The sequence below is a fragment of the Excalfactoria chinensis genome, chromosome Z (assembly GCF_039878825.1).
Source record: "Excalfactoria chinensis isolate bCotChi1 chromosome Z, bCotChi1.hap2, whole genome shotgun sequence".
In the NCBI taxonomy this organism is placed as follows: Eukaryota; Metazoa; Chordata; class Aves; order Galliformes; family Phasianidae; genus Excalfactoria; species Excalfactoria chinensis.
In genome coordinates this window covers 68,590,837-68,610,229 of record NC_092857.1, presented here as the reverse complement: position 1 = coordinate 68,610,229, position 19,393 = coordinate 68,590,837, and the positions used below count along the sequence as shown (strand labels likewise).

General features: G+C 38.8%; 1 protein-coding gene across 3 annotated transcripts in view; it reads right to left on the bottom strand.

Annotated features, from left to right (window-relative positions):
- The window catches only part of MEGF10 (multiple EGF like domains 10), a 95,405-nt gene that overhangs the window by 42,149 nt on the left and 33,863 nt on the right, over positions 1–19,393 (bottom strand). For all 3 annotated transcript variants that reach the window (XM_072359551.1, XM_072359549.1, XM_072359550.1), the window contains exons 5-8: positions 18,165–18,257; positions 4,429–4,675; positions 3,990–4,110; positions 2,079–2,215 (exon numbers count right to left, since the gene is read on the bottom strand). In XM_072359551.1, coding sequence (XP_072215652.1) covers positions 2,079–2,215; positions 3,990–4,110; positions 4,429–4,675; positions 18,165–18,257 — 598 coding nt within the window. The remainder of the gene's footprint in view (positions 1–2,078; positions 2,216–3,989; positions 4,111–4,428; positions 4,676–18,164; positions 18,258–19,393) is intronic.

The window sequence follows — 19,393 nt, the reverse complement described above, 5'->3', positions numbered from 1 at the left end:
GACCCACTGTTTCGCAGCTGCTATGACAGCACTGTTGCTAGGAAAATGTTTCCCATGCACTGCATCTTTCATCAGTCCAGAGAGAAGTCAGAAGGCACAAAATAAAGAATATATGGTGGGTACGGTAGGATGATCCAGACAAGATTGGCAATGTGCTCCACTGTCTTCAAACTGATTTGGGGCCTGGAGTCAAAGTGTTACAAGAGAAAAGTTGTCTTCTTCTCTGTCCTGACTCTGAAGTTTGAGCCTTCAGCTTAGTCAGTGTTGCAGTGGTTTGTCTGAGTTCCATGAGATGCAGAAGGATCACCTTACCTGCCAAGGGATGTGTCTAAAGATTTTCTTTGATGAGGAATTTACATTTCCGCTCCATGGATTGTTGTTTTGACTCCAGCTCATAGTGGTCACACCACATCTTGTCACCAGTAATGATGTGATCCAGGAAACTGTCACCTTCAGCCTTGTATTAGTTCAATAGGTCCTGACAAACTTGCATATGATATTCTTTCTGTTCCTGTGCAAACATTCATGGGACCCTACTGGGCACAAGCTTTCATAGAATCACAGAATGGCTTGAGTTGGAAGCACCCTCAAGAATCATCGTGCTCCAACTCCCATGCCACAGGTAGGGTTGCCAGCCACTAGATTAAGTATTAGATCTGGCTGCCCAGGCCCCCATCCAACCTGACCTTGAAGACCTCCAGGGACAGGGCATAAACAACCTCTCTGGGCAATCTGTTTCAGCACCTTACCACCTTCTCAGTGGAAATTTTCCCCCTGATATCTAAATCTTCCATCCTTTAGCTTAAAACCACACCCCCTTGTCCTACCACTATCTACCCATGTGAAAAGTTAATTTCCTTCATGTTTACAATCTCCTTTAAATACTGGAAGGCCACAGTGACGTCTGCTCATAGCTTTTTCTTCTCCAAACTGAACCATCCCAGCATGTCTGTATAGGAGAGGTGCTTCTACCCTTGGATCACTTTCATGGCCCTCCTCCAGACCCTCTCCAAAAGCTTGACATCCTTCCTGTGTTGGGGGTCCCAGACACAGACACAGTACTCCAGCTGGGGTCTCACCAGGGCAGAATAGAGAGGGGAGAATCGCCTCCTTTGTCCTATCAGCCACACCTCTTTTGTGCAGCCCAGGATACTTCTGGCCTTCTGGGCTGCAAGCACACACTGCTGGCTCATGTTAAGTTTTTCATCTACCAGGGCCATTAAGTCCTTCTCAACAGGGCTACTCTAAATATAAATTCCGGGCCAAGATAATAAAATAGGAGGCATTCCTTTCATATCAGCCCTCATAACATTTGCAGGCAAATGGCTCTGTACTAATTGTGTCTCTTCTTCATTTTTTTATTTTTTTTTTTCCCCTAATGCCTGACACAGCTTCCTCTATGCCCTGTGAAGCTCGTGTGGGAAGAGCATATGGTTATAATACTTACTATTGTTGGCAGAGATCCCCTGTACTGACCACAGTGATTAAGACACTGCTGACTTCAGCAACTGAGTTGTGCGCTGTTTAGAATGTATGCAGGAAAGCATTTCTTTCACCACTTTACCCTGCCTCAAAATTTGCCATTCTCTTTCCTCTGAAATCTACCAAGGAAAATTTTTTTGCAACAAATTAGAAAATGCCAAAGTTTCACTTCTTTGTCTGAGTGGAACACTTTAGGAGGCAACTCCCCAACCCTCACACTTTGAAGAGGAACTGGTGGAGCCTTCCTTGCTACAGCCACTGCCAAACATCTGGAGAAAACCAAGACCTTCTCTCCTTACCCCACTGCCCTATCTACATCATTCTGTGCAGCACTCAAATGAAGACCCACAGGACACTGGCAGTGTGTGGGCCACAGCATAAAAAACTGGAAACCGTGTAACTCTTCAGAGAACAGTGATCACTTTTAACATGAGATTCAGTATCAGATAAGTGACATGGAAAACACATCACAGAACTTTTATCGATATCATGGGCATTTTCTTTTCATTATGGTCTTTCTATCACTTCTCTACTTTCTCTGTTGTAGCAGATCCCTCACAGGTTCAGCAGTCTGGCAAAAATGATTTTTTTCTTACCTTTCCCCTGTGTAGCCTGGGCTGCAATGGCATTGACCAGTGGCTGAGTCGCAGATCCCTCCATTGTGGCACTGACACTCCTGGGAACAGTTTTTCCCATAACGACCCTCAGGACAAGGCTGACCACAGACCATGCCCTGTGTATGCAGGGAAAAAAAAAATAATAATCTTACATTTTGATTTCAGATTGAATGGACAAAGAAGAAATGTTTGTAATGGAGATCAAGATCATGTCACTCATCTAGTGCAGATCCCGGAAATGAAAGGCTCATCTCTATCTCACACTCTATGCTTCAGCAGTAAATGGCAGCCATCCTCCAGGAAAATACTACTTCTAAGCAACACTGAAAATTAAAAAACATTTAAGACTAATTGATGTCAAACTCTTCCCAATTTCAGCAGTCATATATTTCAAGATGTCTAGAAAAGCCCACTAGCGAGTCAAAGCACAGAAATCCACAATTGCTGTAATGCCCCAACTATACAACTTCACAATCTCTTGTTGATATTTCTGATGAAAGGAAAAGCTCCCTAATTTCACTGAAAGCAGTGAAATACCTTAAAAGCTTCTTTTCCACAGTATTTCAATATCTGCACTGCTAATTACATATTTGGAATTTACTGCAGTTATGCACTGACAGAAGTATCAGACCTTAAGACCTTCAAGAAGCCAATTCAAGAGGAGCAGATTTACAAGTATCTCATCAGGCAAAAGATTCACAGGAGTTTTAGCTAACATGAGACACTTTAGAGGTGGTATTTGACACAGAAAGCAAAAAAGGTTAAAAAAATTGTGTCAAACAAAATTGAAAAATCTAAAACTAATATCAAATTATGCTTAAATAACTATTTGGAATGGATAATTAATCTAAAAGCTAAATAGTAGGTTATTAGTTGAGATACACACTGGCACAAAATACTCACTACTTCATCATATATGTCTTTATATTAGTGGCATTGAGGCCGATAGAGGATGTAAAGACGAAATGCAAACACTTGTATCCTGTGATCAATAATTTATGTTCTTCCATCATAAAACAGAATAAACGTTAAAATTACCATTATCCAAGTTAGGCTGATGGGTGAGCAATGCTCACACAGTGAGACATCATTTCCTCACAGTGATGTACCCTACCTGGTGAAGAGCTCATGTGACCACTGAACTCCTCACGTACCATGAGATAATTAGAAGTTCAATTAATGTGGATTTTCACCCATCATGGGCATCGAAAAAAAATGAATAAATATGATTGTAAATATTATCTACAAATGTTTTATAAGGAAACTTTTGGGCTTTCATCACTTTCAATCCTTTTGATCACTTCCCCACTTCCTAACTCAGAACTGGCAGTCTGGTAAGGGAGCCTACAAGCAAATAAGGAATTTCATTTGTAGCTTCTTTCCCTACCCACTAACCAGAGGGTAGAAAGTCAAGAGATAATGGTCAAGTTCTGATGTCTTGTTTCTGTTAGCATCACAAACCTCAAAGTTTAGGCTTTATTTATTTATTTATTTTAATGCATACTATACATTTGAAAATGATGCAAAATCCTCCATGAAAAATACAGTGTCTCTCTAAGGAGGTATCAGCACCCTAGAGTATTGATTTCTATCTGGAAGTGAATGCTTTCTAGGCAAAATTTAAGGGCTAGTGCTTGTATAATTCACATCTCTTGCTTCCCAGGACCTTACATGTTTAAAACAGTGGTTCAGAACTGGAGGATTTTCAGCAACAGATGGTTTTTCAAGTATTTGATTCCAGTTCTTTATGCTGAAATACACTTCTTTTTACTCCTGGCTACAGGCGGACTGCATTTTATGTTCTAATTCACTGCTCTTTTCTGATGCTGTCTGAAATCTAGAAATTCGGAAATTTTGCAGGGCACTGTTGATTTCAGAAAGTGTTTTTACCATCCATCCTGGTGGGCACGCACACTCCCCAGTCACATGGTGGCAGATGCCTCCATTCTGGCAGGGGCATCTCTCCTCGCACTGCGGTCCGTGCTTCCCCGGGGGGCAGAGATCCTCACAGCTGCAGAGGTGGTACACAGTAGACACAACTGTTACTTTGGCACAAGGCTCGCTCTCCAGCTACCGCTATGTTGCTAGTGCTATCATTTGTTTGTGGTCAAAAGTAGGCAACAGAAAGCAGTTCACAAGAGAAGCAAAATGAATTTCGCATAGCGTCCATGCAACACACCTAAGGGAACAGACCTAGGAGGTAACAGAAGGTGACACAACTAGGGGTTACCTTCTGTAACCAACAGAAGTTAACCCAAACTCGATTTCCCCTGTTAGCACTCTTTATACTCTGCATTTCCCGCCTGTGTACCATGTGCCCTCTACTTACAAGGCTCCAGTGTATCCAGGAGGACATCTGCACTCTCCAGTCACATGGTCACAGGTGGCTCCATTCTGACACTGACATTTCTGATGGCAGTCATTTCCATACGTCCCTTGGTCACAGCGCTCCTCGCAGCGCCAGCCTTTGAAACCAGATGCACAGTGACAGGCTCCAGTGATGGGGTTGCACAAGGCTCCGTTTTTGCACTGACAGCGGCTGCTGCAGTGAGGTCCCCAGTGGTCACTGTCACAAGCTGGAAGGGCAGAAGGAAAAATGTAAGCCACTTTCACAACAGCTCATGCTAGAGCACTGATGAAACTATGAGTCAACCGTAAGATAAAAGAAAGAAAAAGTTATACATCAAAGCTGTTATTGGGCACATCCTCAGTTCCTTAATATATTAACAGATTTGGTTACACAGTGTGTCTTCACAATCACTCAAGTGCATCTTTTCTTGTTTCTGCCAATGTAGTCCATGAGAACCTCATAAGTAACCACTAGGCATATCTCAGAATCAAAAGAAAAAACCTACAGTTTAGGAGGAAATTTTTCTGAAGTGAGAAACATGGGAATTCTGTGAAGAGCCGGAAGGTTAAGGTCACTTAGAGTTCAACAGGAATGTGCTAATCATATGGTCAAATGACCTGGTTTTATTTTTGTGTTCTATCAGTAACAGCACTGCAACAGAAAAGCGTCAGTTGCAGCTACTGGAAGTCTGGTCTCCCCTCAGTGACTGACAACCATTGTTCTCTCAGTCTTCTCCCGGGGCAAAAAAGGCAGGCAGAGAACAGGCACACTTTCCTGAAGTACAGCAAAGTAATTCAAAACACATCCTCAGGGTAGGAATTGTTCTGCTATGGGAGCTGTTCACTTAGGCTACACAAATGAAAAGGGATTAGAGCCTTTTAAGATTTTTTTCCCAATAAAGATCAGAAGAATCTGTACACTTAATGGAGACATCGAGAACACTTACAGCAAAATGCAGAGCAACAGAAAATACTGTATGCGTTAAAAATGCCTAGCAATGCTGTCAAACTGACAGAATGACTACCCACCTTATTGTCACTGTGGCTTCCCCATTTATGTACTTGATGATATTTATTTTCTGCTCAGGACTACACACACAGCACTGCACACATGGCCTATGGCATACAGCTCATCACAGGATGCCCTTAGCCATGGTAACACATATTCATTCTCAGTTTCTACCTACTTATTTTCAGCACACTCACATGTAATCTGGTTACTGAGCAGGTGATTGTCCTCAGACAGCTAGATATTTTGGGATACATATATACATTATACATGTAAGACCAGCAGAACTTCTGAGACAGATGCAAGTTATCTCATGACTGAACAGACACCTCTACACTTGTTTGTTTTTTTCTTAACACATCAGTATGGATTCAGATTGCACTCATTCTTCTGCTCCCAGATAAAATATACAATTTCAATTTCAGTTATTCCTCATGGAATAATAATTAAAACCAAAAAGAAGTTAGGGACATCTGATAAGCAGAAGAACCCAGATTGGCCAACCGAACATGTCTGTTCCAGTGCAAAATTCAGTCAAGGATGAATATGGCCTAAACGCACCCTTAGATATAAAGACATGGCAGACTATGCTTGGTTCACAAATTCCAGTTTGTGCTCTTTTCCCTTTAGCTGGTAAGCATTGTCCAACAATATTCACATGCCTGCTTGGAGAACTGGTTTAATTAGTTTCAGAGCCATGCAGACCAAACCCACACTGCACATCTACCACTGCACAGACACCCAGGCACAGAGACTACCTTGCTACTCACTTGTGAAGCAGCAGAGCCTTGCACTCCCTTTGCTCCTTTTACAGACCCATTCCCAGTCTGCTGCCTCTCCCTGAGATGCATTTTGCTGACTCCTGGGGATTTACTGACATATAGGATGAATGTGCTGTGCTGATGAACTTGAACCTTTCTAGACTATTTTACTGCAAGAGCATGCACTGCACAGAATAAAATAATTTATTAGCTTCCTGACGTGATCTTCACATTGTATTTGCAGGAAATCATTAAAAAGCAACATATGGCTGCTAATAGGATTTCCAGTCTCATGACCATTTTTCTGGCAGTGGCCAGGTAGGTAACAAATGTTGAGTACGTGATTCTTCATTACAGCACAACAGTGAAGTATCCCACCAGGACAGCGATGGCTGTACCATAGTATGGATGCACAGTCCATTATGCAAGGCCTGTCACCAGCCTAGCATCTGTGAGCTATGGGCAGAGCTGTGGAGAAATCTGCAGAATTAATGGGAAGAAAAACCTTATATTTGTGAATGAGACATGTAAATAGTGTGCTTTACCTCTACATCTAATGTCTGCTAATCAACAACATTCCCCATAGGAAATTAGAATGGTTTGTCAGAAACTGATACTCCGTTTACCACTAAAGACATAAAAAGGCAAAGAGTAAAAATGTTTTCTATGGTGAGTTTATTTTTAATTAGCACTGAAAGCTGAATTTACCAACTATTATACCAGTCTGCTTCTAATGCTTCCTAGAATTCAGAAACTGAGAAAGCTGAGCTGGAAGTTGCACAGTTGCTGATCTGGTGGAATGGATACTCTTTGCATTAATAGCTACCGTCAGATTACAGACTGTCAGCTGGAGTTTAATCAGAATAGCTGCTCTGCTGTCCTGACTGCACCAAGGTCACAGACACATGCACATATGCTAACGCTACATGTGCACACACACCGAAATGCCAGCTACTGGCTGCTGAACAGAGCTGAGGTTGTACATCATCTGTCTCAGCACAGGATGTGCATGAAAGAGAAGCGAAGTAGAGAAACAAGAGTCCTGTGTTCAGAAAAAACCCAGTCTGTGCACCATTTTCTGTATTTATCATAAAGGAATAGCCAAATACTGCTGTTTTATGCAGAGCACTAGTCTTGCAAAGATGAACAAAATTCCTTCCTCCCTTCCTCCCTTCCTCCCTTCCTCCCTTCCTCCCTTCCTCCCTTCCTCCCTTCCTCCCTTCCTCCCTTCCTCCCTTCCTTCCTTCCTTCCTTCCTTCCTTCCTTCCTTCCTTCCTTCCTTCCTTCCTTCCTTCCTTCCTTCCTTCCTTCCTTTTTTTCATATATATTGTATTCATCGCCAGTTGTTTGTTTGTTTCATTTGTTTTAAGCAGACATTATCTAACTGCACTGCAGTGCTCACTATCAGCTTTCATAGGAGACTCCTGAGGTCCTTCCTACGTTCATCTTACACTGCTGGGAAAAAAAGATTTCAAAGGAAATGCTTAACAGCATGGTGGTGTTGATGCCCTATCTTGTTGCCATTTTTGCTTTTGTACTTTCTGTTTGTCTTTGCTTTACACAATGCTACAAATACCAGGTGGGAAACTTTTATTTCAAAAGGCCGCTTAGTGAAAGCAAAAGGCTCTGGGAAAAAGGGTACCACATTGTATAAACCCTCAATTAAATGAGCAGGTATGGCATAGAACTTCAAGACAGTACAAGTCTACCAACACACCAAAACGCACTGTGAAACTGAGTGCCAAATGTTGATTTTAGGAACTTGCAGAATCTTAAGGATTCAAGCATGAAGAAAACAATTTCACGAAAAAAAAAAAAAAAAAAAAAGATACAAAAAACCATGATGTAAATTGCCATCACTTTTTGTTGTTGTTGATGTTTTGGTTTTTGTTTTTGGGGGTTTTTGTTTGTTTGTTTGTTTGTTTGTTTTTGGGTTTTGTGGGTTTTTTTGGTCTTTTGCAGTATTTGTGAAAGTTTAATGTACTGCATTTCCCATAGCTTCAATGCACACCGTCATTATGTGAATCTAGATGTGTTTCGTTGCAAATGGTTTTTGAACTGCTGGTAATTTGCAAATTGCAGCATAGGGAAACTTGATCATTTATAGCACAAAATATTGATTTCTATAATGATTTAGAAGTCTCTGAAAGATTTGGTGACTTCTTTCTTATTCTGTATAAACAAATATATTTTTAACAAAATGACCTTGCTTATTTGGTGGATTTTTTTTGTTGCTTTTTTGTTTTTTTAGTTGATTTTATTGAAAGGCAAAAAGAAAAAAAAAAAAGAAAAAAATGAATAAGTTTATTCTGACAAACGCATCTTGATCACCTGCAATTCTATACTTCTGTAAAGAATGGCCTATAATGAGAACAAAATAAGGCAATCAAATCAGGTCAAAGAACATTTCAGCAAACTTATACTTAGAAACTCTGACTTACAACTGCCTTATAAGAATGCTACAGTTCACTTTTTTCAAGACAGATGGTGATATTTTTTTTTTTTTTTTTTGTGTATGTATTTTTTTTATTATTGGTTGGTTGGTTTACGTTTTTAAGATCTGACTTCTTTCTCTTTCTGTCTTTTTTTGGCATGTCTTTCTTCCTTTTTACTAGAAAACACTGTTTTATAATTTCTGGAATTATATAACATTGTCACCAAAACAGTAGGAGACTCTTATTGGAGTACTGGGCTATAGTACTGTTTTAAAACAACTATGAACAAAATCTCCATCTCCAAAAAGCAGATAAAAGTGAACCACTCCCTCTCCTGGAATGCAATATTGTCAAGAACGAATCTAAAATAAATAAACAGTAGCAAATACACAGAATTCCTCTCAGTCTCTTCAAAACTTCAACATAATTTCCTCAGGTACATCACAGCCAATATTAAGTGAAAGACAATTTTCTTTGCTCCAGCATGTAAAATAAATTGAAGCTGCTTGTAACTTCAACATTAGCTCACATCATTTTTTCTTTGTTTTAAGTTGTCATGTCAAGGATAATTCTAAATCTTTGCCCCTTCCTTGGCATCGTTTCTTTGACTCTCAGATATCTATTGGTTCGTCCTTACTTTCATGGCCTTTGTCTAGCCCTCATCTATCTTTCTCATTCTGTGTACAAATATCAACCATCACGCTTACACTGTCCATGACATTAGGCCCCTTGTTATATTTTGAGACTGTTGTCTTCCTTGCTTCTCCTCAAGTAGCCCTTACAATTTGGCACAGCTCTCCAAACCACAAGCTATAAAATTGCTAAATTGTCCTTCTCCATGCCCCTACCTTTCTGTGAAGTCTACAAAAAGTTAACACAAACTCTGGGGCAAATATGCTGAAATTGCTACCTGCCAGTGTTGTTTGCTTCTTCCCTCATCTCTTACGTGTTTTGAACATTGTTTTTATCTGTTGTTTGCCATCAATTATAGGCTCTCTAGATAAGAGGCAACTTTCCATTCTATATTTTTACTTGCAGAAGGTCAACCATATCCCAACCTGCAACATAAGTATTAACATCAGATTCAGGGAAGTGATTGCCATCCTGTACTCCACTTTCATTAGGACCTGGAATACCGAGTTCAGGCCTAGCCTCCTATCACAAGTAAAGCATAGAGCTGTTGGATTGGGTCCTGAGGGCTGGAGCACTCCTCCTATGAAGAAAGTGGGTAGACTTAGATATTAGGAAGAAATTCTTCACTCAGAGAGCAGTGAGGCCCTGGCACGGCTGCTCAGAGAAGCTGTGGTGCCCCATCCCTGGAGGTGCTCAAGGCCAGGCTGGATGGGGCCCTGGGCAGCTGAGCTGGTGGGGAAGCCTCTGTCCATGGCAAAACAGTTGGGACAAGCTGACTCCTAAGATCCCTTCCAATTCAAATAATTCTGTCATGCAATGATTATCAGGGAATAACAACTACTAATAGCTAAGTAGAGCCAATACTAGAAAATACTGAGAAAATGCTAGTTTATCCAAAGGAATAACCCACTAACAAGCTTGCTGTGATAAACTGCCCTAAGGCTGTCTGTATTTTAGAATTTGGATCTCCTCTCAGCTCCAGAAGTCAGAAACCTGCCTAGCATTAATCCACAATAATAGAACTAGTATTTTAGATATCCAGTTGCACGTAGACATAACATACATCATGCTTCAGATCAAAATCTTATCAGAAAAGGATCAATATCCTTCTTGACAGGAAAGAGAATATTTCACTTAGAAAACAAGAGTCACCTAGATCCCATTTTACAGAAATGCATTATGTACATCAGTCTGCACAGAACTAAATGTGAATGATACTGTGTGGGTTCTCGGTTACTCTTTGCTGAGATGGACAGGAAAAGTCATAGCCACACAGATGTTATTCTTAGTGATCTTAATTTCTAAGCTTGTCTCTGTTCAAAACATTTATTGATTCACTAAGAAAAAGCCATAATAAAGGTACAGAACTTGTCACAAATCTAATTCCAGGTCATCCTTACACTGGAAATTTAACAGTTCTCTGATAACTATAATATGGTTAGTTATTTGTCTAAATTCATGGCATTTGTTTCCCTTAAGATACTCCTGCAGAGTAGGGAACAGATAATTATTTTACAAAGTGAAACTAAAACCAAGTAAAAGTCAAGTCCTGCAGATTCTTAAATTAATAAATACTCCAAATTTAACAAAATGCATAAACCCCTACTGCTGTCAACCTGTGTGTCAGCACAGATTTCACGACAGTAAATGTAGAACAGAACAAACAAAAATTTCAGAAATGGGTCTAAAAAGCCAGAAAACAATGGAAAAAAATTATTTATGTATTGTAATATGTATATTAGAATTAAAATATCCTTCAGGAAAAAAAAAATAAAAAATCAGAGTCTTATTGAATAAAAACGTGAAATTATTCTCCATACACTGTTGGATATAGTCACCTTGAGATACTATGAAAATTCATGCACATACATAACAGAACACAAATCTTTTCCTGCAGACAGTAACTTGTGGTAATTATAAACTATCAGTGCATTGTAGTAAAAGACATTTCACCTACATCCCAGACACAGCAATGCACAGTGTTGGTTTTTGTTTTTGTTTTTTTTTTTTCCAAAATACACATTCTGTTAAATCTGGATTTCCTTTGGATTTCCTTTGAGTCTTTTGCTTCTCTCTGATTTCACTTGTTATACTGGAGGCTTTTTACCCTGTGGCATATTTTTCATTCTTGCTTTTTGTTTTGTGCAAAAGAAAGGGTTTTATTCAAAATGCTAAGCTTTAATTTAATTTAGGGATTTTTTTTTTTTTTTTTTCAATTTTTACTTTGTAAAAGCTTTTTGACCCGTGAAGTGGAAGAACAATAAAAATGTGTTTTTCAGATCCTATGAAAGGCTGGAACTATAAGCCTTTCACATGCCATAAATTTCAGAAGACTCCTTAAAGTGCTTTAGACATTGGAACACAACGCTAGATAATTGCTAAGGAAAACACATACAGACGGCTCTTGGTGTTCAATTTATATTGGTACTGAGATAAAATGAGTTAAAAATAATCACAATTACTGGAAAAGTTATGAAATTATATCTATGTCCAATTGTATTTTTTAAAATTGACTGTTCTCCATAATCTCCTTGTAGATTAGTTTTTATCCTTTCTTCTTTTTGTAATACTTTCTAACATCTTGAAGGTCACTTTAATTTTTAAATTGGTCAAAAATATCATCCTGTGTATTTAGTCAGTGACTAAATACATAAGACAGACTAAAACAAAACCAATACTGAAAACATGTTTGCATTGTTACTGGGGGAAAAGAAAAAGAAAGATGACACAGAGCTTATCCAACTGATCAACTTGGGTAACCACAAATACACTGAGCTCAAAAAAATGATCAAAGACAAAAAATGATGTGTTTCTCTGATACAGAATTTTTTTGCAAATAAATAAAATTATTACCATTTACTGCAATGCCTTCCTTCTGTAAATCTCAGCTTAAGTAAATTCTGTAACCGATAACTGAGTTTTGCAGAAAATATATTTATTTTTACTCATAATTTCTTGTAGTGACCACACTGACAATGAAGGTGATAGCAACTTCCAGTAATGTCTCTTTTCCCGCTTAGCACCTGATCTGACTTGTTATTGGGTTAGTTTCTGAGACCAAAGATACTAGTCTTCTTTGAGGCGAAAATAGATGTTCAGCTGGGTAAATTGGTAAGTCAGTCAGGAGGACCACAGACATTCCAGCAAAGGACATGGGAGTGTTACGTATAATAGGAGAAGTTTAAATTTAAACTGCTTATGGTGTGTTGTCACTTTTGCTAACAGGATTTGTTTGCACATGTGGCCATTCAGGATTTGGAAGGAAAAATTCTACATTACTTGAATGAGCTACTTCTCTACATTCCATAAAAGCAAACAGCTCTGTATCAAGACACTGCAGTTTCACTAGTGTGTTTAGCTATTTCTAAGTTCTGTGAATTAAACTTCTGCAGCTTGAGCATGTGTTTAAAGTCAGAATCTAAGACTGCTACAGCTTAGTAAACTTAAGCAAGAGCTAGTTCTCTATGCATATCCTGTAAGCTCTCAGTCAGAATGCTTTTGAGAAACAAAATCAGAAAGCAGTGCCAGCATTTGAGATTCACAAGCTGTGCTATTGAACATATGAGATGCTCCTGGGCACCTCGCCAGGTGCCTGCACTTAAGAGGCTGCTTCGTTTGGGGTGCAAAGGTGCCTGCAGAAAACATTCACGCATCCACTTCATAAGGGTTAATGGATATTACAAGCTCCACTGAGAAACTGGCAGCGCCTGCAACTCACGTGAGTGTCTCACACAAGCTGTGCCAAGTGATCCAGTTTCTGCCATATTCTGCATCTGCCAAGTATCATGAAGAAAACAGTAAGATTTGAAAACTTAACGAACCTCCGCAACAGTAAGTAAAATCTAACTGTAGCAGAGCTACTGTACCTCAGAAGTTTCCTTGACAAGTGTATTTATAGCTTAAAAGACCGTTTTCTGAGATTCCAGCTTTAAAAACACTGCTTGAAATATCAAAGAAAAAGTCAGTGCTTCTCTTCTTATGGTTTATAAAACCATGGAGCCAAATTATGCCTCAATGCCACTTGTCCTACCTCCATGCCCTCAGACTATAGTCCCAATGATTTACTATTAATCCCCATCAGAATTAAATTACAGGTGAAACTACAGCAATTCACACAAATCTGAGATTAAATAATCAAATACAAAGTGCCTATTCATGTTTCCACAGGCAGCTCTAACATACTTATCATAAAGCAGAACAGAATACATGTCATTCCTTTTTCCCTCTATTACTCAGGCCAGCTGGGGACCAGGAATGCTATATCGTTTGCAGTCAAGCCAGTGTAATATCGATTTGGCCTTTTGCCCCTGCTACAAGCTTATGCAGAAACTGTCCTATTGATTCTGATGGAATTATTTGTGGACTACTAGGCATGAGAAGAAAAACAAAGGGAATGTCCTGATTGTTTACTGGGGCCCACATTAGACTGCACGTGTACCTAAAAAAACCTGACAATCAGGTCCATATTTTATGTTTTACAGCAAATACTGTTCTACTGCTGAGAATAGAAAATGGGCAGAAGTAATTTACAAATGGAAAAGACAGTCTGATCAGCACTAGACATCTAGATAGTCAGTTATCACTGTATATAGCAACTTCTATGCAAGACTGCTTTATACACAGCCTGCTGTCAAAAATGTTCCCACACAACAACCAACTTGACACATGCAATTTAAAAATCCAATAGAAAAAATAATCTAAAATAAGTGGGTTTGGTTGATTTGTTGGTTTGCTGTCATATTTTTTTTTTTTTTTATAAAATCTATTTGTTCATGTTTTTAACATACAAGGAAGGCTATGTGTACCACCTTATCCTTTCTAAAGCTTTCCCCTCTCCTCAGACTAGAATTAATTAATCTGTGCCCCTGAAGTTCATAAACATTTCTTCAAAGTGTTGCTGACAATGTGCAAGTTGTGCTGACTCACTTGATCGAGGGTACAGACATGTACCCTTATGTTCAGCATGTCTTCTACCCACTCATTTGTCATTCATCTACTGTGCTTAGTCAGTAAACTATTATTAGAATAACTTGTCTTGCATGAGCTTCATTCTTTGTACTAGAATGGAAGGGTTCCGTAAAAGAGTGACCACCCAATACAGCTCATTTTTCCCTTCAGATATATGCATGTTAGCATCATCTCCTCCATCATTTCCCACCAAAACTCACTGCAAGCAAACACTGAGTAATAGACTGCAGTACTATTAACTAAAATGAAAAGGCCTCAAGAAAAAATACATTTCACACAGACAACATTCTCCAGGGAGATATTATTTAATGAGTCAAATTTGGAAAACACATCTCAGTTTTTACTCATAGAAGAAAACATCCATTCAAATTTTCCTCTCAAGTAGGATGTGTGGTGTTCAGTAAGGCAGAGAATGCGAACCAGGGAAAAGTTAAAGAGTTGGTTTAGAAATAGGCAGTGAACAAGGACAGTCCCAGAGAAAGAATAATGCTTGAGTACTCTGCTTAAATCTTCATCCTTTTCCCCTCAATTGAAAGCACTGACATTAGGAAGTAATGGTTGCCACAAAAAGAAATGAGTCTCCTAGAAGTTTAGTCCCTGAAAAAGTGATTAGGCCATAGCACACACTGGTATGCAAAGATCAGGAGGAAGCTTGCTTATTCAGCTTTTACTGTACAGTGCTCCAATTAGTCCATGCAGTCACTTTTAGAGAGAACATTAAAGTGTTAATTAACTGCAATTACCTCCCAGGAATCCACTGCACCAAAGAAGCCACAGCATATGGTTTAAAAAAAATATTTTAAGCGATGTGGGTAAATAGAACTGGGAAACAACAGGTAAAATTAATTGTGGCATGTGTGGTTTGGCAGATGGACAGAAACTGCTACAGGCCTTACTCTGTTCTCAGATACCTACAGATGAAAAGACAGTGTAAGGAGAATAATCAAAACTAATAGAGAAAGGATTGTATTTTTGGGAGGGGATGTTGGAGGGGGGGAGGGAGTTCAGGAGTTCAGTCCTGCAGTTCTATGAAAAGTTTTTTTGCAAATGTAGAACAGTTGCTTCCAGTGTACTTGTGTCCATGGAAATGAATCAACAACTCCAATCTGAGTGTTTGTTTCATACCACAAACCCTGAGAATAATCTCCCCCTTTTTATCACAGTATCTTATTTGGTCATCAGTAAACAACTACATCCCTGAACATCTGCCCTATAAAAGTACTAACATGCCATAATCACTGTTCCTTCTCTATTATTCAATTGAGCAGTCAGGTGTTTATATGACACATATAAACACACTATGGCAATTTGCATGTATTTTGCTTTCAATTAATAACTTACTGTATCAAGGGAAATGATTATAAAAATAAAGTTGCTATTTATGTTACCTTATTGTGCTTTTGTGTCACTAAAATTAATCAAGTCAAAGATCAGGCAAAAAATGCAGTTAGAGGCAAAATGTAAAGATCTTCTACGCAGGGCAAGCAACAAAATTCAGTGCCAGAGATCCAAAGACTTGTTCTCTTTCCAAGAGTACTCTCTGCTCTTCAAGTTGATGTGATCTGCACTGTAGCTCTCGGACACATGGACAAGGAAATTACACATGGCTAGCAACAAAGAGCAACACTCAAAAGGACAATATAGTGAAACCAACATCTTACTTAAATTTGTCAATATGGAACAGGACAAATACCAAGCCAAATCTCCCAGCAACATATGAACAAAACCCTTTCATCTCCTTAGCACTTCTTCCTGGGCTAGGCCAGCAATCTGAAATAAATATCTGCAGATCCAGTTAGCATTAGGATACTGCAAAAGTCTTCAGAGGATCGCAAAACTCTCCAGAGATTGCACTGTTCAAAGGTGCACGAAGGCTCTTTCAGTTTCAACCTGTTATGTATTCACCTGAGAAACTGGTTTTTGTATTGAGACTCATGACAAGCAGTCAAAAGCAGTGAACTGATGCAAAAGCATGGGAAAATAGCTGTACGTGTATTCAAAATGAATTATAGCAGGCAGGTAAGGGAAATGGACTCTAGCAAATCCTGAGAGAGGAAGAATTATTTCCAGAGAGAGATTTAGAGATTCCTGACCCACGTAAATTGCCTTTTCAGTGAGTTTCAGAATTGGAAATCTCAGTAAATAACGGTATTTCCTCATTCTATGTTGCATAGCAATGCTTGCTTTTGTAAATCTGAGTAGTTACAGAGAATCTCAATTCATAAGGCTTAAAGTTAAAGGCATAAAGTTCACAAGGCATAAAGTTACCATTTTTCAACAATTTCCTTTGACAATTCTGCATCTGCATAGATCAAGATCTGCATACTGTGTTGCCAACTATTTTATGCCTGGAGCAAAACTGTGCTTCTTTGTTTATGAAAAGAATAACTTGTGTTTACAAAGACAAAACACCAAATAATCTTACAATGACCAGCTATAACAAGTTTTTCTTCATGTAATTCATTAATATTTTACAAAATAAGCTGCCTTCAAAACTAATCAGTTCCAGAAAGAGTAACATTAGCACCTTGCCTGAAAAGCGGAACAAAACACATTTCCCTATTTTTATTAAGTGGGGAAAAAAGGAGAGTGAAAATATATCCAAAATTGCTTTTGACTCACTTTAGATCTAGGTTTTTCCACAGTTACTGTTTTCACAAGAATCTCCTACTAAGTAAACTCGTAGCATAATATCTTTGCAAGACATCAGCTCTGTTTTATGAATAAGATTTTCATGTCTGTGAAATTTAAATTATAAACATTTATTCATCTTTTATTAATGACTAAAAATATACGTTCCTTTCAAGTGGATGATTAACAATAGTGACCTTCCTTGAACGTGACTGTAATGAAGTAAATGGCTGTAGTGTCAGCCTAAACATGACATTTCCTAGCACCTTGTGAAGGGAGAGGAAAGAAGGAATACATAACCTACTATCATGAGTCAAAGTCCAGAATTACTCTGAGAACCTCTGTTTTGGGTAAAGTGCAGAAAAAAAAACCAAAACAATTCATGGTCTGCACAAATGATTGCCTCTGACAGAGGAAGAGACAGCACACAAAGATGCCACTCCTGCTGTGGAGGACTTTCTGTCCTCTGTCAGCACACTCAGTCTTAATGCAGCCTGGCTCCTTGGCTGCAGCACATGGTTTTACAGTCAGGGGGTACAGAAAGTGGCAGTGACTAAAACAGTCATCAGATGCTATTACTTCAGTACTTCATGGATTTGATATTTTGCTGTAAGTATTATCAAATGTGTGACAGTCTCTACCTTCATAATTTTTTATTAAGCATGACCACCAGCTGACTGGCATGTGAGTACAGTCATACACCAAGCAGTGATGGTGCTGATCTGCCTTCCTCCCATATGTGTCCCTGATACTCCTCTCTTGCTGCCCTTCTCTTCTGTACACACTCTTAAAGCAAAAGGGAAGAAGAAAAGATCTGGAGAAGGATCACTAAAGTGAGAAAAATGGAAAGGGACTGAGCAAACAGGGTAGATCTATTAATGCAAGAGGGGAACACAGCTTAGTTTAAAAAGCTGTGGTTTAAAAGCTCAGAGCTTTTAAATGTGACCTTGCCCCATTGTTCTTCATTCATCAAGAAAATTTTAAAAATGGAGACTTTATCATTAAAATATCATGTTATTTACCTACTGCAAAAACAAAATTCTATACTATTTGGCATATTTCTGAGCATTTAATATCTCATCACATTTAGTGCTGGTACAGGGAAAAGTTTGCAAGTAAACGGAGAAACATCAGACCGCACATAGTAACTTGATAACTCAAAACAAACACCCTGACCAGAAAGCAGGAAACCAAGCACAGGATCAGTGATAATCTGCCCCAAAGAGGGGACAATACAGTGAAAAGAACACAAGATAGGCAGAAACAGGTGAAAACTCACCACTGGAGCAGTTGGGTCCTCCCCAGCCAGGCTCACACTGACAGGTGTTTGGAGCAATACAACGACCATGGACACATTTGTCAGCACAGTGAGCTGTCAGTGAAGGAAACAGAAAAATAATAATTATAAATTACAGCTCCTGGTACTAAGAAAAATATTCAAAACTTACCCCAGTCAAGATGTTTTATGCCTCCAACATTGTTTAAAAGCAAAACAAATAATAACATATTAATGTTTGATGGGCTCCCTTAAAAATACATTTCCTGACTTCTCTCTCTTCCATTTTTTCATGTTTTGAAGGCTCCAGCTAAACTATGTTGGTATCATTCAAATATGTCTACATGTAGAAAAGAGAAAATCCTCCATATCTAGTCAAAACAATAGTCATATCATAACACAGTTTGGAAAGCTGTCTGGCCATGGTAAGGGGCAATTTGCTTTAAGTGTCTCTGCTTGAGCAGACTGTTGGATCAGAAGGACTGCCAATCTCAACCCACTCTGTTAACAATTTTGTGAGCCCAGCTCTTATGCCAAGAGAGATGGAAACCTCTGCTAGCAAAAACAGCGTGGATAAATATGATTTGCAGCATATCAAGATCTTAACACTGATTTTTTTTTTAACTGTTGCACAGTTCAAAACACTGATGACAATTAAGGTAAGCCACAAGGTATACATTTTATGAATCATTGCAACCTTTATGATAAGTGCTAAGTGGAGCTGCTTGAAACTTTTCACTGTCATTACTCACTATGGTTTGCAGGCACATATGTGTGTGTTTCTACAGTTATGGCTTATTTCGAAATAAGGCTTTCATTTGAAACTTAAACAAAACTTGAAATGGCTCCAATACCCAGCGCACCAATATAACTCACTCAGAGTACAAGACACTAAAGAATTGGCAATCGGCAAGTTGCTGGCATCATACTCATAAAGAAATGCTCTCAGCTTTCCAAAGTATATACAGTGTAATAATTTCCATCCAGTTCAAACAGCAATAAAACTTCAAAAATGTGCAAAGGATGAGAATTTTCTTATACCCTAATTTCCAGGAAAGCTATGACAGGAATCTGACTGGTGTGCTGATGAATACGAAGTGAACAGTACAAAAAAAAACAAGGCTCGTGTTTACAAGAAGATTAACGAGATTATATGCAAATTATTTACATTCTGAAAGGATTGAAAACACTACTCAGTAACTAGGAAAAATACCTGCAAAATATCCTGTGAA